Here is a 23,575-nt window from a genome sequence, read left to right on the forward strand (position 1 = left end):
AAAGGTGGCCGGAATAATGAGATTTCGGCCGGAGGTGGACGAAAATACAACTCTCGGGTTTACGAAACCCGGATAGTTAACGCTAATTATCGGATTAGTATTCCCGGGTTTGTCATTACCGGGAGTCAATTTTCGGGTTTCCCATTCACGGGATTAACAGTCAATCTCGGGTTTCTCATTCACGGGACAAGGGGAGCGTGACACGTGGCAAACATGCGTGCCTCCCTTGTCCCGGGTTTTCCATTCCCGAGAATGACTTTCTCTAATTTTGTTTTAATAATGACTTTTTCTAATTTTGGTTGTTGCTGATTTCAATTTGTTGAATTAAAAAATGAAAGACACGCCACTACAAAACAAAAAAAAAAGTAAAAGAAATTAAAAAATAAAGCTGTAGGGACGGGATTAATTAATTAGAATTAAGCTGGCATCATCGATCCCCACTTGCTTGATGCTGCACAATAAAGTGCTTACCACTATACGAATTGTCAATCAGATTAACTTGCCATTAAAAATTAAAAAAATGGAAAAAGCTATTCCCGGTTTTGGGATTCACGGGACAAGCTTTTCCGGGTTTCCCACTCTCGAAATTCAAGTTAATTAATGACGATTAGCAATTCCGATTTTGAGAAACCCGGGAGTAGTAAACCGTGTCCACGTTTAACGGTTCCATTATACAACAGTGCATTGCCCTCAAAAGCATTGAGCTCATCTCCGTTCATCACAACTAAATAAGTATGCCATTGTATTTGATCATCAAGAGACGCTATCTCATCTGATTTCTTCTTTAACGGTAACGTTATTTTTACAATATCTAACATATATACTATCTAGCTAACGAGCTTTCTTTTGCGACATTGTTAATACGGAGTTGTTACCTTTCCACTGACCCTTATAAGTAGTTTTCAGTTTTCCGGTGAAGGGTAACAATAAGAAGTATAAGTATCTAAGGGCTCTAATGAAAGTAATTTTATTTATCAGTGACCGATTATAACAGTTTCTAAACCTTGGTTCATCATACGGGAAAATCACAAACCCAAAAAGTCCAAAAACGGAAAGCCAGCAAACCCAGTCTCTGCTGCCGCCGTTTCAGCTATCCACCGTGTCTGCCGCCGGCGGAAGTTTATTGCTCCTCCCCGGCAGTCGTTCCTTCAAGCCGCTCGTAGAAAACTTTGTCAGCATGAGGTTAGCTCCCTCCTCACTCAGCTCCTTTGACTGTGGTTCGTCGTTTCTGCTATTTTTGGCTTCATATCTTATTTTTACTTGAATTTTGTAAACTGAATACAGTTGACATTGGTTATTGTTAAACTGAGTTATGATTTTGGACTTTGCTAGTTTGGTTATTGTGAAATGGTTTTGTATGAACAGAATGTAAATGTCGATCACTGTTAAAAAAATTGTGTTAATCGGGCACCAATTTCCGGTATTATGCTGCCGTTGAATGTGGTTAATGGCTCTGAGTTATGAAGCGTGGTCGGTTTCTGTTGTTAATGGGTTTTCTTTTAAGTTTTAAGAAGTTTGTTGGCTTGAAGTTCGAGTCTTTAATATTATTACTAGTAGTTTATAATCTTTTTTTTGTCTTTGAACTAAATTATTAGTGGAATGACGTTGTATTGCTTATCATGTCTTCAGATTTTAGAGCTGCATCGCAAACCATGATGACAGTAACGGCTAATAAGGGGAAAGGATGTGTACCCCAAGAGCCAGTAGACCAGCATGTCAGATCTTTAAGTGAAAATTTCGAGGACAGAACCATGGATGCTGGTGAAGGTTCAGGTGTTAATGCTACTGAGCAGACAAATCCCAGTGATCAGGAAAGAGTTGAATGCGGGGATGAAACCGAGTATTCAAGTTCATTCGGAGACACAGACTCTGGCACTGATAGTGGATCAATGATTGGAGATGGTGAAGTTGAATCGCCTTTTTTCGTTGGCGATGAATTCACATCAGATTTCAATGAACTTGGTAGTGCATCTCAAATGAGGTATGCTTTACCTGGGATTTTCTTCGTTTTATTACTTGTGTATATAATGATATTGCAAAGTTAAGATATTGCCGACCAGACTTTGAAAAGCAGAAGCACTTGATCTTTGAATTAATATGTTTATTGTCTTTGCAGTAGACTAAGCTTGAATGTTCATTTAACACAATCTTTAATCACATAAATTTGTTTATTGTTCATTCCATCTCTAGGAAGAAGAAGTTGACTGAGCATTGGAAGAAATCTGTGCGTCCTCTTATGTGGCGGTGTAAGTGGTTAGAACTAAAAGTCAAGGATTTGGAAGCCAGGGCGCAAAAATATGATTGGAAAGTTGAAGAAATGGATCGAGAGAGAAATTTTCAGACTGGAAATTTCACATCATATGATTTTAATACAGAGTCACAATCATTTTCTCATCAAATGCAAAGCGATGAAATCATGAAGAGGAAAAAAAGAAACCGAATTGAAGAGACGATTGACACATCAGCTTATATGTCAAGCCATAATATTTTCTCTTATCATGGTATGCACGTCCACAGTGCATTATTGTTGTTGTGATTATTATGCTTTACATAATCCTAACTCCATTGTCTTTTTCGAGAAGATAGAAAGTCCCTTGCTGTTGCCGAGTCTCCTCCTGTTGACAAATATGCTGGCAAGTTAGGTAAGAGTTTTGAAAATGTTTCGATGTTTGAGAAATAAAAAAAAGCCCCACAACGGAACTCAATTTCCCAACTTTATTTGTGGTTGATTGCTTGCAGATGTCAGGAACGACAATGTCAATAATGATGGATATATGTTCAATGATGGGGTTTCGGCTCTTGAGTTAACAGAAGGCGAATTATCATTGGTGCATATCCTTAACAAGATCGGCGAGCTACTATCACAAGCCCGAGGTGTGAAAATCCGAGCTGATAAGGTAGTGAGTGAACATCCTGCAAAGTTCACTGCAATTAATAGACTGAACTTAATGGCTCCTCACTTGGAGGCATTTGCACCAAATTCTGGAGATGGGGATCTTTTTATGCCTGAAAGTGGATTTACTATTCGTGGAGGAGAGGTTAGCCAAATTCCAGATGGAATTGTAACGAGCAATCTTCCTGGCCCTGGGAGTTTACGCGAAACAGTAAGTTTCTTTTAACTCTTAGCTTTAGTTTTTTTTTGCTTTGTCAGAGAAGAAGAAGACTTGAGATTTTGTGTGTTAGCCTCAGATAGCAGCAACCAAGGAAGAGCTTCACAACTTTGAGAGAGTTTTGAGTCAAGTTACAGAGAGGCCTCCTCATCCTCCTCAGGTCCTCAGGATGACTCCTCCTTCCGTCCCAGCAATTAAAATGGAAGCAGCTGATGAAGAAGCGCCATCTTCTCCCGTCGGCAATAACAACAACAACAACAACAACAACAACAACAAGAGAAAGAGGGAAAGTTGAAGATCCAGGGTACAAGTTTTATTTGTAGATGCTGTTCTATTATAGTATTCTCTCTGTCTGCTAATACATGTTTTTTTAGCTTTTCTTCATACATTGAATAGGAAATGTATTTAGACAATATTAGTGAATATGTGCATCTCTTCTTGAATGTATCTAGAAAAGCTAAAGAAACATGTATTAGCAGACGGTAAGAGTATTTATTACTAGTAGAAGTAGAATATGTAGTTTGGAGAATATTTCATAATTTTCTGTAACAGTACTTGAGTTTCTGGATTTACTATCCTAACCATTTGTTGACAAGAAGTAGAAAAAAGGAAAAACCTTGTATGCTTTCATCAATCTGGACCGTATTTCTTTTTCTATCTCATTGCCTTTTCATACATTCGCTATATTTTCTTAAATGGAGGAGATACAGTATAATATAAGCCCCATCTAAGGACAAGGAGATGTTGACGTGTCAATCAAGATACTGGTTGTATCTTTTCCGTTGTTGTATCGGTTCACGATCAAAATTTAAGTATGATTATACGCGACTGACAGATAAGCCGACGTTAATAGCAGGTCTAATTCCGCGATAAAAAAGCTCTGTTTCCAAACAGATTTGTCCATCAATAATGGGGATCACATTGGTTGGAATATAGGCCGATACGTCTCCAGCTTGTGTTTCAATGACGGGTAAGGCGGTCAAGCTACCTGCACCTGTCTGGTCCGATCGTTTAGAAATTATTTTCATCTGGGTCAGGCTAAATTAAGCCAGGCCGAAAGCCGGGCTAGACCGGTTTGGCTCTTTTTCATCCTACTATTTATGTACTCGGTTCAGACCCGGTTCATACTTCATAGATTTTGTGCGCGATTATGTTCGGTTCAGGTATCCCAAATCAATTGGATATTCGACCCGTTTAATCATATATTGCTCGAGCTAAAATCACAAAACCCCTCTCTTGCAAAACCCTACGCAGCTTAACAGTCTCTTTCTGCCCGATTTGTGAAGGTCTCAGATCTGTATGCATTGCAAAATCCATAGCCTAAGTACTCCTATGTTTAGCTTGCTTATAATCAGATAAGGCGTTGATTATCTTTCCAACTGGATTCTTCACTGGTTCGCTTGTTATTTGAGACGCGATTATAGTCTATTTGATGAATATTTGGTTTCCTGTTTTTGGTTATGAGCTTAGGTTTCATTTTTTGCTTCTCCTTGTTTAGAGAAGAGTGGAGGTCAATGTGAAATTAGATGTGGAGTCTCTACGTTCTTCTAGCTGTGAATTCTAGTTTAAATGCTTTTTTTTTTGTTTTTCATCACTGCAAGGATGATGTACAGTATTGGATTTATTGCGCTCACTTAGGTCGATAATTGTCCTATGATAGCTGATAAGCTTGTCTGTTTTTGCATTTTTTGCAGTTGAAGCATTACAAGGTTCTGAATAATCAAGATGGGGGCGAAAGAACAAGACAGTGCTCCCGAGCTGGCTGTGGCTCCTATCGAACAGGTACTCTTGATTTTTCTGCTTCTCGTATTGGAATTTTTCCTCCGAAACAGCTCCTTCAGAAAGCTGATGTCTCCAATAAATTAGTTTTCAACTGTGAAGTACGATGTCAAAATGATAAAAATAGTCTCTGCCTTCCATGCTCTGTGATTTTCTTGTAACATGGCTTTATACTATCCGGTAGATGCTATCATTGGTGTTAGAAGCCAAATGTAACTACATAAGCAACAAAATGCATTTGTTATTAATACCAGCAGAACCAAACATGTTACCAAGCTTACATCGAGCTATTCCTGATACGAAATTTGTCTTATTCGTAGGAAATCTCTGACGAGTTGGACACAAAGGTGAAGAAGTATCTGAGAGGAGGGAGTGCTAATCTGGAGGTAAGCTCACTGATCAAGATTCTTGCAATTTATGTTATTCTACCTTTCATTGCATTTACGGTCTTACTTCAACTTCTGCAGACTTTAAAAGACAGAAAATTAAAAGGTCAACTTGCAGTTAGAGAAGAATACTATGGAAAGTCTGCAAAAACAGCTGCAAAGGCTGACAAGGTGAATTTTTTTAATGCGACTCGCAAGTTGATTTCATAATTATTCTGGTCGGAAAATGAGGCATGGAACTCCAAATTTTTTCTCGTAATCTGCTCCATGGGATTTCGGAAATATTTTTATGCATTTTTTCTGACAAGCTGAAATTTGTTCTACTTAGTTTCTTATGCCGAGTGAGGGAGGTTACCTGGAGACTGAAGGCATGGAGAAGTCATGGAGGATCAAGCAGGAAGATATGCGTCCTGAACTGGATATTTTGAGTGCAAGAAATCAATATGACATTGTCTTACCAGGTGCATACGTCTGATTATTGTTGGCAATTTGTTGTGTGAATGTAGGACAAGTTTTAGGTAGCTTTTCTGGTTATACTTATTTTTACCATGCGCCGACTATCTGGACCCATGATATATCTATTCTATTTACTTTCCGACAATTATTGTCCTTAATTTATAGACCACTTTTTGGTTTATGGACTAATTATCTTATTTTTTTCATGCATGATCATTCAATATGAATTTGCAGAGCTTGGGCCATACACAATAGATATTACTGCTAATGGTCGGCATATGGTAGCTGCTGGACGTAAGGGCCACTTGGCTATAGTAGACATGATGGCTTTGGATTTGATTAAAGAGTTTCAGGTACCTTTAATTTTACAATATTCTCTGTTCCTGAGTGGCTATCTATTGGGTTAGGATTTTATCTGAGAGTTTGCATTATCAATGCTCTATGAGATGGATTTGCTTAAGCTAATTGTAACATTTTCAGGTTAGGGAAACGGTACGTGATGTGGCTGTCTTGGAGAACCAACAGCTGTTTGTTGCTGCCCAGAAGAAGTAAGTAATATTTCATGTTTGGCTGTTATTTCATATATGTATAATTTAATATGCTTCATCATCTTTTGAATATTCTGTTGATGTATTGTAAGAATTTTGCATTGTTTAGACTTATGATAGCACCCAAAACCGAGTGGTTGGTTGTCAGACTTGGTATAAACCGATTATGACACTTTGACTTTGACTAATTGATTGTTAAACTTTTGCTGAATGATGTTTTAGTTTCACTTCAACCCTCTACCGAGTAGAATATCCATATTATATGCTTGTCAGTGATAGAAAAGTTTCATGGTAAAAAAAATGTTTAGAAGATTTCCTAAATTCTGTTTCATTTATGGCAGGTACGCATACATGTATTCTTGGAAAGGCACTGAACTACACTGCTTAAAGGTAAGATTTCATCCTTCAACTTTTCCAACACCTTGAACTTTTTTTTTCTCTTTCTCAAATCACTTTTAGGATTATGGACCTTGTGCATTTCATCACTTTCATGTCCTTGGCTATCTCTGTCTGATTTTCATGAGCCAACTAGATTTACAACATGCAAATATTATTGTCTTATAGGAGCATGGTCCAGTTCTACGGCTTCAATATCTTAAAAAACACTTTCTCATCGCGTCCATAAACAAAATTGGTCAGCTACACTATCAGGATCCCACAACTGGTGAGATGGTTGGCAATATCAGAACTGGTTTAGGCCGTTCTAGCGTAATGAAGGCGAATCCATTCAATGGGGTCATAGGCTTGGGCCACTCAAACGGTACAGTGACCATGTGGAAGCCTACCGTTCCCAATCCTCTCGTCAAAATGTTGTGCCATCATGGGCCCGTCTCAGCCATGGCATTCCACCCTAATGGCCATCTTATGGCAACAGCCGGTATAGAAAGGAAGATTAAGATTTGGGATTTAAGAAAGTTCAACGTTCTTCAAACATTACCAGGCAATGCCAACACCTTAGATTTTAGTCAGAAGGGCTTACTTGGTGTGGGAGTTGGATCACATGTACAAATTCTAAGAGACTTATCGAACTCTCAGAACTATAGTAGGTATATGACACATAGGATGGTAAAAGGATACCAAATAGAAAAACTCATGTTTCGACCATACGAGGATGTTTTAGGAATGGGGCATTCCATGGGTTGGTCTAGCATTATTATCCCAGGATCTGGAGAACCTAATTTTGACACTCATGTTGCGAATCCTTTTGAAACTGCTAAACAAAGAAGAGAGAAAGAAGTCCAAGAGCTTTTGGTCAAACTTCCTCCCGAGTCAATTATGCTCGACCCTTCAAAGATCGGTGCCGTAAGACAGGTAGTGAGGAAAGAGAAGAAGACAAAGAAGGAGATTGATGACGAGATTGAAGATGCTGTTGAAGCTGCGAAGAGTGTCGCATTGAAGAATAAAACAAAGGAAGGAATAAGGCTAGTAAGAGAGCTAGCAAGCGAGAGGTGTTGGTTGCAAAAGCTAAAAGACCGTTGTTGGAACAACAGAATATGATTGAGCATGAAGAGTTGTCTAAAAAGAAGCAAAAAAGAAGCAATGAAGTTGTTGAGCTGCCTACTGCTTTGCAACGCTTTGCTCGCAAGGAAGCAGCATAACCATTATTTATTTGTAGCCATCCTAATTTGTAACTTTTACAGTATATGTATCTTTTTTCTCACCGAATTTTGAGGACCCAAATATCTTCGGTTTTGTGACAATATAATTTATTGTCTTAGCTTAAAATGAAATTGGCCTGTTAGTTTCTACACATGGATTTGCATTTTGCGTTACTCGATGTTCTAATACCGAATACAGATTACGTATTTCGAATTAAGACTTTGTCCAGACGCTCATTGTTTTTCTGTCAATTTCTTTTAAATTTATTTATTTTACTGCTGATGACCCAAAACAGGAAATAAAAATTCCAGCCATAGATTGAAATGTAAGGACCATTTACATTTATTTGAATTTAAAGAGAGTGTTGAATAAAGTCTTTCAACTTGAGCTGGACCGTACGTGGTACCTCTTCAAGGATTACAGTTTTTACTCCATGTGTTAATTTCCTTCAACAGTAATGTTACTGATACACTCAGCTGGACATTGTCAGTGCTGGATAAAGCCTTTCAACTTGAGCTGGACCATACGTGGAACCTCTTCAAGGATTACAGTTTTTACTGCATGTGTTAATTTCCTTTAACAGTAATAAGTGTACTAGTAGTACTTGTTTTTGGTAAAATTAATGAAAATCATGATTTTGAAGGTTACTGTACTGATACTGATAAATAAATAGTAAAATACAGTACTCCATCAATCTTCTCTGATTAACGGTCATATTTTTTATGTAAAAGTCATAACAAACGTGACAATTAATTAGAGACGGATATAGTTTTAACTAAATAAACAATAGTCAAATAATTTTAATTATATTTTTCTATTATATTCTCACTACACTCACCATCTTTACCCTCATGTCCTCGTGTACTCTCCCTCACCAATTTCACCCACATATCACATAATAATTTTTTAATCTATATAATCATAATTCTATTGAAAAATAAATTAAAAAATATGTTTTATTAATTTGTATGAAATCCCTTAAATTAATATCTAATTTGGAAGAGAGAAAGTATAAATTAATATATATATATATATATGTATGTACTAACTACTTGATTTTGCTATTTCGCTTGAATTCTTCTATCAATTAGCATCATGACTTTATCGTGTACAACTTAAACTCTAACGTAAACAAGCCTAATTTTCTTAGCTGTTTTGTTTGGTTTTAAATCCGTAATTGACGGGCTGATTGGCAATCAGTTAACAGCCACCAATGATCCTCTTATCTTCCTCCTCCTCCTCCAATATCCTTCTCTCTCACACCAATCTCGCCGCCACAAACCACCGTCGCCCACTCATTTCTCACTACCTCCAATCACCGCCACCTCGGATAAATCGACGTGTGCACCTTCACGCGCCATGGGAAACATCATTATTATTTCCACGTCCACGGACGTCAGTTACCTACGCTGCCACCGCTGGTGCTTGGTTTCAGGATGCTGGAGCGACGGCGGCTGTGATGGCGGGAGGGTACGGATTTGTGAAGGCATTTGATACTCTGACGGAGAAAGATATTATCCCACAGGTCTCTTTTATTTACCTCTCGATCTCTTGCTCGTGCATTTGTTGATGCCAAGTTAAAAAGAATAAAATATATCGTATATTATATGAACAGTAAAAATTATTTTAACTTTTACTAAGTTTGGATGTTATTATATCATCATTCTAACTGAATAAATGGATTGAAGTGGAATGAGGAAGGTCTGGGATGTAGGTGTAGACTTATTAGAATTCAACTCTATCTTTTCGTCGATGATATTGTTCTACAATATGTAGGACTTTCATTTCGAGGATTGTAATCTGGACTAATGACATGATCAAGACCTAAATTTCTATTAGTGATAATTTCTCCTTTTATAATATATATATATACTTCTAATCATTTTGATATAGATATAGTACTATATAAATAGTTATGAGAAGTGGTCAATCGCGTGGAGAACTGAGTGCGTAACATATATGAAGATGAATCAAAAGAGATAAGATATGTACAAGAGAGTTCGAATTATCAAAGCTCGATTTTGGTAAATTATGAATTTTTAAACTCGATTTTGTTTTGACTGAAGAAAAAAATAAAAATAGTAAAATTTGAGAATAGAAAAAGGAAAGTCTTTGACTTTACTTATTGGGTAAAGATTGTATTTTTATTTTTACTAATTGCTACTATACTATTCATTTTCCTTATTTAAATGGGAGTAGAGTTTGATCGTGAACCAAGAACGAGTTTTTATAACTCGATCTTGTACAGAAATATTACAAGATCGAATTTTTAAGATTCAAATTTGTACAAGATCGAATTTTGAAGATTCGAATTTGATGATGAGCTCACATCATGGTGCAATGATCAAAATCGAGTATTCAAAAATTCGAGTTTTCCTTTAATCTTGATTAATTAAGAATTAATCATGAAATTAAAAGCGAAATTCGAGTTTTCAAAATTCAAGCTCTCTATTTTTGTCCATAAAAAATAACCACTTATTATGTCTATCTTTTAGGGTTCGTGATTAATTTTGTAATTAATTCGTGGAGAACTAGATGTAATGTATGTATACATGGAGTTAAGTCAAGTCCTTTCTTCTCTATTCCTACTAGTAAATCTTCAGATCGACTAGTGTTGCTTGCTACTAATTTCATATATGCATTATTAGTATGATCGTCAGTAATATGTGGTTCTGAAATTTGCTAGTAATCCTAATTTCGAATAGAATTTATGATCAAGGGTGAAATTTTGAAGAAAATGTGAACAATTCATATCTTTTAATTTATTGTGTGAAGCTGAAACTCCAGTTTGAAGAACAAACTTTTTTTTTCTTTGAGAATTTGAATTATATACTCCTTGAAGTTTGGTGCTATATATTAACTGACAGGCAATAACTCAACACACTGACCTGTCTCCCCTTTTAAGGCAAGATTAATTTCTCTGTATGACGAACACATAAAACTTTCGGGTAAAAAATTACTGTAATTAATATATCTAGCTAGCTCTAGTATTGATCAATGTAGTAATTCTCTTGATAATGTTTGAAGCAGAAATTAAGCAGGAAGCCTGTGCACATATTTTCGGGGTTGCTCTTTGTGATCTCCTGGCCGATCTTTAGGTATTATATTATCCTTAATTTTCGATCTTCCCTACCAGCTGGTGTTTTGCTAGTTAATAAGCTGATCAGTTTAATTTATCTAGGATAGCACATGTACCGAGGCTCGCTACTTTGCTTCTCTAGTTCCTCTGGTGAATTGCTTGAGGCTACTCATCAATGGTCTCTCATTGACATCTGATCAAGGCCTCGTCAAGTCCGTGACCCGACAAGGAAACCCACAGTACGTACGCATATATTCCTATAATTTTCATTTGTAGGAAAGGGAAATTACAAAATGTCTTTTTCATCAATTATACAAAGGACCTCCTAGTTTTATTCTTTCGTCTACTTTCAGGGAATTGCTTCGAGGTCCTCTGTATTACGTTGTGGTGCTGATTTTGTGCGTTCTTTTCTTTTGGCGCGAATCGCCAATTGGCTTAGTCTCGGTGTCAATGATGTGTGGAGGAGATGGTAACATTATTTTCTCAACATTCCCTCCCTCACACAAATAATGAATTGGTCTACTTAATTACTATACATTACAATTTACAGGCATAGCTGATATTATGGGGCGGAGATTTGGATCGATGAAGATACCTTATAATAAAGAGAAAAGTTTTGCAGGAAGCATTTCCATGTTTGTCTTCGGATTCTTGATTTCAATTGGGTGGGTTCATCAGCTTTCACTTTTATTAATTCCTTTCCAATATTATTAATTTCTTTTTAATTAATGCAGGATGCTGTACTACTATTCAGTCATGGGATATTTTGAACTAGATTGGACACTGACAATACAGAAGATTGCTTTAGTTTCTTTGGTTCCAACAATGGTAGAGTCTCTCCCGATCAACAAGCTAGTAGATGACAACATATCTGTTCCTTTATCCACCGCCATTTCAACATATATTTTGCTTTAGTTCATTATGGAAGTAATTAATCATTAAAAAATCAGGAAAGTAATTTAGAAGAAAATGTCAGAATTGCCTCAATTAAGTTGTAGAGTAAGTCTTCTAATCAGGGCCGGTTATAGTCTTAGAGCCGACTCGTAAAACCTTTTCGCCTACACGAAAGCATTTTCCCTATCAAACGAAGCTTATGAAAACTATAAATTTAACAGCAATCTGTTAAAAAACAGATTCCGAAACAAACTTGTATATAGACTACCTTCTCTCGGCCACCAGAGTTACTAGCATGTGCATCTCCGACTAACTTCAGAGCTTTGGCAGACTGAGGCATTGCCTTCATCGCCTCTCTAGCAGCATACAAAGCCTCTTTTTGTTTTTGAAAATGCTAAATAGGAATGAACCAAACCTGAATTTTTCAATATTTACAGGGATCTTCCATCATTTACTCGCTAAAATAATAGTTAGCAACTTAACCTTTTCACTCGGATAGTGTACCTTGATATGAACGAAGATCAGGCCTCAATTCCAGAGCCACCCTGAATGCAAGTTCGGCTGCTTCCGAACGCTTCATTAACATTAACAGATTGCCCTAAAAGCATGTGGAATTAGCAGTCATCAATTCATATACATGACATGAGAAGGGAAAGATTAACTAATTAAACCTGCACAACACAAATATTCTACACTAACTTGAGAAGGGAAAGAATAAAGGTAGCTTACTATTACTCTGCGGATACTCTCTATCATGAAACAATAAATCGCCTAAAACAAACTGCATTAGTTGTTCAGCTCAATAAATTACTTTAAAATGCAAAAAATTCAAGTAATTATAGGAAGAAGAGAATAACCAGATTTTCTGCTTTCAGGTGAGTGAGGGCTGGTTTCGCCATTGACGGTAAAATACGACCGACGTCAAAATCAGACTCGTTTATTTATTTGTTTGCAAAGGGTTGGAAGTTCCTTTACACTCAGCCAAGGTGTCATTTTTATTCTCGATACGAAATCCAAACTCTTTCAATCCCAACTCGTCTATCCAAGAAAGAAAGCACTTGAAGTTGTCCAGGTTGTGTTTTCCGATTTTTTTTTATCAGATTTAGGTACTATTCCTTAGGTGAAAAATGTATGGTATTTTTATAAAAAAATTACAAGTGAAAATATTATTCCACTCACTTGAATAATTTTTAACAGAGAGTTAGTTTTTCCATTAACAAACTTTTGACAAGGTAAAAAAAAAAATGCCATACTAATTACGGTTCCATTTGTTTCGACTTTTGAAATTGTTATTTTTGAAAAATAATTCATATATTTTTCATTTTTTCAATTTTTGAAAAATAACTATATTTAATTTTTCATTGTCTTCATACAACAGACGTCCCGCCCCATACCCAACCGTCACCACCACAATCGTCGCCCATGACCTAATCGGCGGCGTCCATGGCCACCATGACCGTATCCCACTCACCACAACAATTGTTGCCATCAACACCATCTGGGACTACAATCGTCGTCAACATCATAATCGCCTCCATCACCATTGGAGGAGTTTTTCTTTCAATAAATCCTCATCTCACTATCCCATATCGACAAGTTTGTGTTTTTCTCTTCCTCCTCTTCCTTAGAAATATCTATCTCATTATAATTTCAATACATAATGTATTGGGTGATAAAGTGTACTTCAAAAATGAAGTCTAGGTAAAGGATTTTCTTAAAAAAGCTGTGTGCAACTCCTTTGATTCAATTATAAAAATAGGTTAAAAGGTGGACAAATTTTTTTTGAAAAAAATTGAGGTAAATACATATGATCTGTCCGAAAATTTATTATCCAAAAAGACTATTTAAATGATAATGATTAATTTGATTTTAATCATGTTTGAAAATTTATTATCCGGATAGAGCCCATCCAAATTAATTTTTTCCTTTAATTATTGTGTAATTGATCGAGACAATAGACAATTAATATTAATCATGTCCGAATAATCAACTCTCGAATATGATTAAAACTTAATTTTTTTCCTTAATTGTACAATTAAGACGCTTGCAAAATGAATTTTCGAAAAGACCATTGTCTACTTATTACACTATGAGACTACGGATGTATCGCACTCAACTTTGTTTGCCCAATAAACTCAACAAAGTGTAAGAGTCAATTCACTGTTCATTCCCGCACAATTTTCCCCACCTTAATCATGATTTGGTCCTTATGTTTTAGAGGACATATTTTATTATTATTATTTTTATTAGCTTAGATATATTTTTTAATGATAAAATTATTATCACAAATATGTGGGAAACTTTGTTAATCGTTAGAGCACCTCACGGATGGATGATGGAAGAGGTTCTTATCCATCAAGCTAAGTCGGTAAAACTTTTTTTTTTTTTTTCTTATGTTACTTACCCATCAGGCTAAGTCGGTAAGTTGATAAGCCTTGGTGTGTCACTAAGATTATTGAAAAATCATCAATAATATATTATACGGAGGAAAAAGAAATTGAATGATAGCGCTGAAAATGACGCACTATGAAAAATTCTTATGATATAATATATTTCTTAAATTTCCTTTTCTTTCATGTTAATTTCTTAAATTTATTAATAAATTTTAATTTTTCAAAGAGTAATTACTTTAATTGTGTTGTATATACGCACAATAATAATAATAATAAAATAAGATCCATTCTTTTTTCCGTCTAAGACCTTAAAAGGTGTTGAGTCGGCTGCTTCTAATATAACACATTCATAATAATGCTTCAATTGGGAGGTCGTTTAATTTACCCCAAAATGTGTTTCGTGTTTCCTGTTTAAATTCGTAATCCTTTCCCTTACCCTCACATCCAAGATTTTTTGCTCTGTGAATATATGATCAACTGATTTTTACTATTGGTAGTAGTAGTTGAGGCCTTAAGCATAAGAGTTATGGGCTTAGCCCAACATCATATTATAAATAGGAAAAATATTTGAATTGAAAACACAACAATTATGATTCATTCCTCCTAAAATATGTTCTTCTCCGATTCTACTTTCTTCAAAATCTCTTTATCTGATTCTTCGATCTTCATTCTTTCGATGTGACAAATTGATTGCTCTCAAATATCAGTCAAAACATGGGTCATGGATCTCATGGTTTGTGGTTTTACATTCGTAGAAGCTAAGCCTTGTTTCAGTTTCAGTCCGATTTGTTGATTTGATTTTGTGCAGGTGAAAAGGGTAGACCCAGTAAAAAAACCCAAGTTCTCCGTCAAGGTTCTTCGAATTCACATCCACCTAACTCACTTTCAACCGGTTAATGTGTATGTGTTTAATCTTTATTGTTGTGGCAGGAGGATCGCAAGAGCTCAATCCGTGATGAAGATTATGGGTTTTATCCAGACGAAGACGAAGATGATCGCAATGGTATTATTGTACTTGTGTGTGTATGACATTAGTTAGTGATCGAACGAAAACCGGTATATTTTATAAAATGATTTCTGGTCAATTGAAGGTGATAAACAAGTGGAACCGAGAGATTTTACCAAACTTGAACTTAAACCGGATCACCAAAATCGACCCCTATGGGCTTGCGCTGATGGGAGAATCTTTCTGGAGACATTCTCTCCATTGTATAAACAAGCTTATGATTTCCTCATCGCCATTGCCGAACCTGTTTGTAGGCCAGAGTCCATGCACGAGTACAATCTAACTCCACAAGCATTGTATGCCGCCGTGTCAGTCGGTCTTGAGACAGAAACTATCATCTCTGTTTTGGATAAGCTGTCAAACCACCCAGTTACCAAAAGAGATGATTGATTTTATTCATGCCTCTACTGCAAATTATGGAAAAGTAAAGCTTGTTCTTAAGAAGAATCGATATTTGATTGATACTCCATTTCCAGTTGTAGGTTTGCTTCTCCTTGGGCTCTGTTGGCATATTGAGGTTAGAAGTCATATTTAATTCCTGTCCTATAAAGGTTTTGAAGACGTTTCTCAATTCTTTACCTTTGAAGCTGTGGAAGATTCATTCGATTACTCTTGTTATATTTTGATCGTAGGTTGAAAATGTAAAGCAACGGTGCTTGCCAAATGCTTCAAATTATCCAATGTTGGAGGAATATGACTTTCGAAACGATACTGTAAGTCGGTGTACTCAACATTATCCATCAGCACATCAACATAATGCATCAGTCAAGCAGAATATGCAAAAACCTTATTTGTTTTATTCTCTTTATGGAGGATTTAAACACTTTTTCATTTGCAGGTTAATCCTGACCTCGACATGGAACTGAAGCCACATGCACAACCCGGCCATATCAGGAAAAGAGTCTTAGTAAAATGTTTGGAAATGGTAGCTGTCGTACCTCGATTTTTGAAACTTTTTTTTTTGTCTCGAATGATTCAAACCGAAATTAACGAAATGGTGATAGAGATCAAGACGAAATGACGTGATTGGACTAGCCCTTTAATTTTTTGGGGCTACTTTCAGATTTTGTCCCCGTCCTTTTGTATAAGTATACCCACTTTCTATTTTAGAAGAAAAGGGGGCCGGATTAAATTGAGAGAGAAAGCTCACTTTGTAAAAAAATAAAATTTACTGTTGTCTCTCTTGTGTTCATTCACGGCAAGGAAAGAAAAAGAATCATTCTCTCTTATATTATTGTAAATTATCATTCAATCTATTGCTAACAAACATCTTCTTGGGTTTAATTTACTTAATTTTCTTTAATTCCTTTTTAAAATCATCACCGTAAGTATTACGTTTATCATAAACACAATAGTACTACAATAAATTTTATGAACTAAATGTATCCTGACAACCTTTTGGGGAAAATGTAGTAGGAAATTAGGTATCCTCGACAATTATAAATAGGTTTTAGAACTTTTGATGCCTTTGCATTCTGTTCTTTTTGTAACAATCACACGCACACGTGTGTATATATATATTTTTTCCGTCTCAAATTAGATGTTAATTTAGGAGATTTCACACAAACTAATAAAACATATTTTTTAGTTTATTTTTTAACATAATTATGATTGTATAGATTAAAAAATCCTCATAAAAATTTGTGGGTGAAGTTGGTGAGAGAGATTACATGGGACATGAAGATATAGGTGGTGAGAATATAATGAAAAAACATAATTAATATTCCTTAAACTTGTCAAAAAATTTACATTTAATTTGAGACAAAAAATCATGTTTATATTAACATCTAGGATGGAGGGAATATATATATAAATCAGCATACCTGTGGGCGATATGTTATTTGATACTCTTATTACTAGCAGTAGATGGTGAAAATGAGGCTTCTTCTTCTCTCTTCTTGCTTATGTAACCAAAACATTAGCAAACCTGCTGCACCTTCTTTATTAAGCCAGCACTGCCTTCATTGATGATATCAATTTGTGAGTTGTTGCAATGTTGCTTTGAATTTGATTTGCATGAATTACAAGCAGTTGTTGAACAATTTGAGGTAGAGCCAAGATCTGGCATCATTGTGCTACCGTGTGGTGCTGGAAAGTCTCTGGTTGGTGTTTCTGCTGCAGCTCAGGTAAAGAAGAGTTGCCTTTGCTTAGCTAGAAACAAATGCCGTTTCAGTTGACCAATGGGCTTTTCAGTTTAAGCTTTGGTCAACTGTACGAGAAGACCAGATTTGTAGGTTTACATCTGATAGCAAAGAAAGGTTCCGTGGAAATGTTGGGGTGGTTGCCTTTAGTGGGAAGCGTTCAGAAGAGTCAGAAAAGATTATTGAAGAGATAAGGAATAGGGAATGGGGCTGCTTCTCATGGACGAGGTTATAGATGAGATTTTTATTATTATTAAATTGTTTTAACCTTTACAAGCCATAAGGATTTAGAGAGTCTTTATTTACATTATGTCCGTACCGTATCCTTCAGGTCCACGTGGTTTCGTAAACTTATCAGCATCACCAAATCTCACTGCAAACTTGGGCTTACCGGTACATATTCGATTTTTTCTTCTGTCCATAGTTTATTGTACTGCATCTTCACTTAGGTTCTGAGCTTGCTGATAAATTGAACTGCAGCAACACTTGTGAGAGAGGATGAAAGAATTACAGATTTGAACTTCCTTATTGGTCCCAAATTGTATGAAGCGAATTGGTTGGATCTTGTAAAGGGAGGTTTTATTGCAAATGTACAGTGCGCTGAAGTATGGTGCCCGATGGCCAAAGAATTCGAAGAAGGAAAATTCTAAGAAGAAGCAGGTTTGCTGCCGTCTGTTGATATCCTAGTATTGTTATACTTTTATGCTTTGAGGCGTTTCATCACTGTTTTAGATATAGAGTAGATTTTTTTTTTTTTTTTTTTTTTGGCTTGATCTCTTTTTGAATAAGGCTGTGCCTGTGTGTTTTATTTAGTTGCTTTAAAACCTCATTTGAGATGTAAACACCGTCTTTCTCCCAAAGGTATCTACTGTCAGTTGCAGAAAGCTTGATAATTGATTTGCTTGCAGAGTTCTTAGTAGGATTGTATTGTATGTTCTCTGTGTGTGTGAGAAAAGGCCAACCGGGCGCCTGGGCTCTATTTTTTGTCCCTTGGACCATACAAATATTATAGGCAAAGATGTAGTTTATTTCAACTGATTCATTAGGTTGATAGGATAAACTAGCTTCTTGTAATGAAGTTTGAAAGAGAAATTCTGCAAACATTCCTATGTTGCAAGAATGCTGTTTTGTCTTTTGAATATCTTTCTAGGGATCACTACACTGGTGAAGTTGAGTAGTCTTATGATCATAAACGGATTACACGAGTCTTTTGTTTACCACAGGTTGGTGATAACTCTATTGATATTCCTGAGGCAAATGTCATAATTCAAATTTCATCACATGCTGGTTCAAGGCGTCAAGAAGCCCAGCGACTGGTCGTATTCTTAGGGCAAGGGTTTGTTTTTGCAGTACTTTCCTGTATTATTCAAATGTTTCCTTCCTTTTAAGGGACAAATGAAAGAATATGAACCGTGTAGTTGAACTTTCTGTGGACACCAAAATATGAGAAAGCTGAATTGGGGTGTATTTTTATTGGGTCAACAGGATAAACTTGAAGACAGGATGGCAGGGGGTAAAGAGGAGTATAATGCATTTTTCTATTCCCTTCTTTCTGCAGATACACAGGTACTGTGTGTCTTGACTGTTTAAAATTTTCTCGATCTCTTGTAGAGATGGCTTCTGCTATTCAGTTCACTAACATTTACTTTACCGGATGCAGGAGATGTATTACTCAACTAAAAGACAGCAGTTCCTGATCGATCAAGGTTATAGCTTCAAGGTAGATCATTGTAACATGAATTTGGTTTCGTATGTGTATTTTTCACCATTAGAGGGGTTTAGTTTAGGTAGTGAATTCATCGAGCCGGGTGAAGTTAAACTTAAAGGCTATAATCCTTCGGAAAGTTACTGTGTTTGCATGGTGTAGAAAGCCATTCCTCATGCCAAAAAAAAAAAAAAAAAAAACCCCGAGATTTGGAGGTTCAATGTAAAAAATTGTTATGGTTAAAATTGTTAGACAAAATTGACAAATTGACAAATTGTATGGTCATGGTAGTTTGATCAAAGCGTGTAGATTAATCCATGTGACGGAATAAATCAAAACTTGTTTATATAATTTATTTATACTATAAAGTTTAATGTTGAATCATTTATTTGACAATTTGTGTCAAGGATGAATGAAAAATGGTAGTGCTAATATGGGTGTTTTGTGCATGAGTGTACTAAGTCCCACATTGGAAATTTCATAGAAACATAAACCATTTATATAGTAGTTTGTGTGTATTGAAATTTAAAGTGTGTTGTAGAGGAAGTCTACAAGGTTCCACGCGTGCACCACCACCACGCTTATTTTTGGAATGAATCCGGTTTGATAATTAATAAGATTTTATCTCTTAATTTTATATCCGTGTTTAAGTGGGATTCGTCCACTTGAAGTATAGCAACCGAATTTGATAGGGTAATATTATCCTAATTTAATTCGGTTTATGTCTCCTAATTATGATAGGATTTATCTTCCGTTTGAATGGAATTCTAATTGCGCAAGAACTGAAAAAGTTTGACTATTAAGTTTTGAATTGATCAGAGTGCACAGTCCTAATGCGTTTAGGATTAGGAGTCTTGGATTGCACTCCAAGTCAAATTCTTCTTGTAAAAACCGGCCCCCCCATGCCTATAAATACCTTGCTAGTTTGTGGGTTTATTAAGACACAGTTACAACACAGTTCTCAAATCTCTCTGAAAAACCCTTCTAGCAAAAAGGTTGGCTGATAACCCACCTGTCTTTCTGTCTCTCTTTTCTTGTGTCGTTGGAGAGTTTAAACTAGGGTAAGTCTCGCCCGAACTGCGATTAAATCTTGTGCTGGTTATTGTCGTTCATTCGGTTGTATCCTGGGAAGCTTTACGCCATTATAACCGAAGTACAGTACGGGGCGTAATACGCTTTAAGGAAAGCGATATGATCGTGCCTCCAAATCAAGTTTGCGTCTCTCTTCCCTTAAAAAATTTTTATATTTAATTTATTATATGCATGTTTATTTATTTGTTTAATTCGATGTATATATGTTCATATTGATTTAATTGCTGTCAAATTAAATTATCGATTCAATTATTATGATTCATGTGATCAATAAAATTCAGCGATGTATTTTTCAGAATAAATCTCCTCTATTGTGTTTCTATTATCGCAATTTTGCATAATATTTCCAACAAAAATCTCTCGAAGCCATCAATAAATTGCTAAAGCTAACAGAAATGTGAATATTGGAGAGTTCTGTAAGCTATTTACTTATGTCATGTATATGGGTTCGTGACAGGTGATAACAAGCTTGCCTCCACCAGATACCAGAGCTGATCTGAGCTTCAGCACTAAGGAGGAGCAATTGGAACTGCTAGCAAATGTTTGTCTCGTTGCGAGTGAAATTCCATTTAGACCCCTTATACGAAACCGTTTTAAACAATATTTTTTGTGCCTTTCAGGTTTTGAATGCTGGCGACGATGCAGTTGGTTTGGAGCAACTTGAAGAAGATGCAGATGATATAGCCCTTCATAAAGCTCGGCGGTCCATGGGATCTATGAGTGCGTTTTCGGGAGCAAATGGAATGGTTTACATGGAATACAGGTACATTAACATTACACTTGATAATTTTTAATGTCGATCCCACGACTAAAGAGCATAAGTAGTTGATTTGGATGCTTCTTGTTAATTTTTGCAGTAAACTTGGGAACGGTAAAAGCAAGCCCAAGGATCCTGCTAAGCGTCATCATTTGTTTGAAAAACGATATACCTAATGATTTCTGGGATAGGAGTTTGCCTCTTGTTGTGAGTTGTGTCAGAGAAGATAATATAGCTCAGACTCTGATCCCGGTACTGTGGAAATACTATGGTTTTTGACGTTGACCAAATATGCTTGACTTGACGTCTTTAATAAATATATGTAGTATATACTCTTATCAATTTTTTTTTTTTTTTTTTTTAAGTATACTCTTATCAAATCTACCATTCCATATTTCCATTCAATGGGTTTTTTTCAACTAGCATTCATTGCATGTATTAATTGAGGAAGAAAACCGCTCTCCATTTTCGGCTTTTGAGGTGGGGTAATCTTAAGATAAGGGCTTAGGTTTATTTGGGGGAAATATTCGATTGAACAATTTGGCATGCAATTAAATGTGGCAGTAATCATATAATAGACCAAGCAAAAAATAAATGTTACCTAACTAAAGTGCAATAGTATAGTTAAGAGCAAAATAAATAAAGCCAGCAGCTCTAAAAGTAATCAATACAGTACGTATATACGATGCAATGAAAGTAAAAATATGGGGATTTCTCCAACCGTCAATTATTACGAACTCTGTCTCAATCTCAATATAAATATTAATTTTTTAATATAAATTATATATAAAATTTCATTGACGTAGTAATATTTTAATTAAGTCATACCTTTAATTTAATTTCCTACTTTTACCAAATACGATCGATTTGCAAAACCCTATTTAATTAAGTTTGATTTCCTTCGCATAGCATTAGTGTATCAAATTCCTCCCTCGATTTCTCTCGACTCAAGCTAGCATTCGGCATATGTAAGTTCCATGCATTAAATTAAAATGCATGCCTAGCTAATTTACTACAGTAATTGCCAAAGCTAGAGTTAGGGCACATACATGCGTACAAAGACTTATTAATTATAAGTTATACGAATATGAATATTGAACGAGTTTCATAATTAAAAGTATTTCATTTAGTTATCAAAAGAAAAAAAAATCATTCATGACATATTTTTTAAAATTTATCTCTAAATTATTACTATATTAATTCGATCGAGACCCCCGCGCTGTAAATGCTTTCATTTTCAACATTCTTCGATTGATTACTAATTATAGGAATTTAAATGAAGCTTCGCCTATTTCCTCTTTGTGAGAAAGAACCATAGGATAGATAGTACGTACGTTTACTGACATTCATCACCTAGCTATATATAATTCTCTCATTCTGAGAAAATCCAATATCTCATCATTGAAAAGTTTTATTTACAAAAAAAAAATTACATGGAAAAAGATGGTAATTTCTATATATACAGCACAAGTGAGTTCATCTTTTGACGGAAAAAGGATTATGGGATCGTTGACAATATTTCACTGATCACAACTACTTACTCAAAAAAGGCTACTTCATCAATTTCCCTTTTGAGACGACACTATAATATATATATATATATATTTTGAAGTTAAGACGACACTTTATTAAACAATAGCCCACAAGGTATAGTGCACGCTATATGTAGAATTATAGACCATAGTTATGAATAAACACTCCCTAATCATGATTTAGTTTCACACTATATATATAGTCTATATTACTACTATTAGTTTATTACTCCCTCCCTTCCAAATTGAATAAAAAATTAATAAAATATATATTTTAGTTTATTTTTTAATATAATTATTATTGTATAGATTAAAAATTTTCATAGAAATATATGAATAAAAATGGTGAAATTAATGAATGAAAGTATATGAAAAATATGAGAGTAAATATGGTAGAAATTGTGAGAGTATAATGAAAAAATATAATTAATATTTTTTAAATTTATTAAAATTTATATTTAATTTAAAAAAAAAGAAAATTATATTTATATTAGATTTTTAATTTGAAACGGTAGGAATATTATGCGGCTGTACTTTTTTGCTTTATGTACAACACATTTAATTTTTACCCAACCGAATTTGTAGGGATACTCATTTAATTTTTTTATTTTTTTATGATATGTAGGGATACTCATGACCCCTTAAATTATCATTGAATTAATGATTGGATCCATCAACTAGCGAATGTCACTTCGTCCTCTTAAATTACCACTCCGTTTAAAATTTGGGTCCCGTTATTTAGAATTGATGACGTGGAAATAACGGCTCCGTTAAATACCAGACGTTTCATGAGGTGGCAAAATATTGGACCCACCCATCTACCAAAGAACTATAGGGACCAAACACTCAGTAAAGTAAAACTATATATAGATGCTAAATTTAATTTAATTACGCTGCGCCCCCGTCCTCCTCCACCACCAGATATGGCGTTCCTTAGTTGAGGGGCCCAACCATTAATTTAGTGATAGTTTCAAGGGTTAAAATGTAATTATTTCTAATTTAGGCCAACTCAGCATCTGGAGTATGAACAAGCAAGTCTCCCAAAATCTAGCTTACGACATCAACAACTCTTGCTGTACGACTTCCACGTGTTATGTA

The 23,575-nt window shown here is 35.3% G+C and overlaps 1 protein-coding gene and 2 pseudogenes across 1 annotated transcript; all 3 read left to right on the plus strand.

The window, feature by feature from the left end:
* The first annotated feature begins 4,835 nt into the window (after positions 1 to 4,835).
* On the plus strand, positions 4,836 to 7,877 carry LOC139881210 (probable U3 small nucleolar RNA-associated protein 7; annotated as a pseudogene).
* A 1,214-nt stretch (positions 7,878 to 9,091) lies between these two features.
* LOC139881211 (probable phytol kinase 1, chloroplastic) lies at positions 9,092 to 11,872 on the plus strand. The gene is made up of 6 exons (XM_071865726.1): positions 9,092 to 9,403; positions 10,909 to 10,976; positions 11,065 to 11,196; positions 11,311 to 11,426; positions 11,508 to 11,622; positions 11,692 to 11,872. The coding sequence occupies exons 1-6, from the start codon at positions 9,092 to 9,094 to the stop codon at positions 11,870 to 11,872; spliced, it is 924 nt and encodes a 307-aa protein (XP_071721827.1).
* Positions 11,873 to 14,141: 2,269 nt separating this feature from the next.
* Positions 14,142 to 21,121, plus strand: LOC139881212 (general transcription and DNA repair factor IIH helicase/translocase subunit XPB1-like; annotated as a pseudogene).
* The last annotated feature ends 2,454 nt before the right edge of the window (positions 21,122 to 23,575 follow it).

Source organism: Rutidosis leptorrhynchoides, unplaced genomic scaffold (genome assembly GCF_046630445.1).
Source record: "Rutidosis leptorrhynchoides isolate AG116_Rl617_1_P2 unplaced genomic scaffold, CSIRO_AGI_Rlap_v1 contig130, whole genome shotgun sequence".
NCBI lineage: Eukaryota > Viridiplantae > Streptophyta > Magnoliopsida > Asterales > Asteraceae > Rutidosis > Rutidosis leptorrhynchoides.

Bases quoted from the DNA above. Each gene is read 5' to 3' on its own strand.
- LOC139881211 (XM_071865726.1), top strand. From the start codon at position 9,092: ATGATCCTCTTATCTTCCTCCTCCTCCTCCAATATCCTTCTCTCTCAC. The intron at 9,404-10,908 runs GTCTCTTTTATT...TGTTTGAAGCAG, and splicing joins AGAAAGATATTATCCCACAG to AAATTAAGCAGGAAGCCTGT. The intron at 11,427-11,507 runs GTAACATTATTT...TACAATTTACAG, and splicing joins AATGATGTGTGGAGGAGATG to GCATAGCTGATATTATGGGG.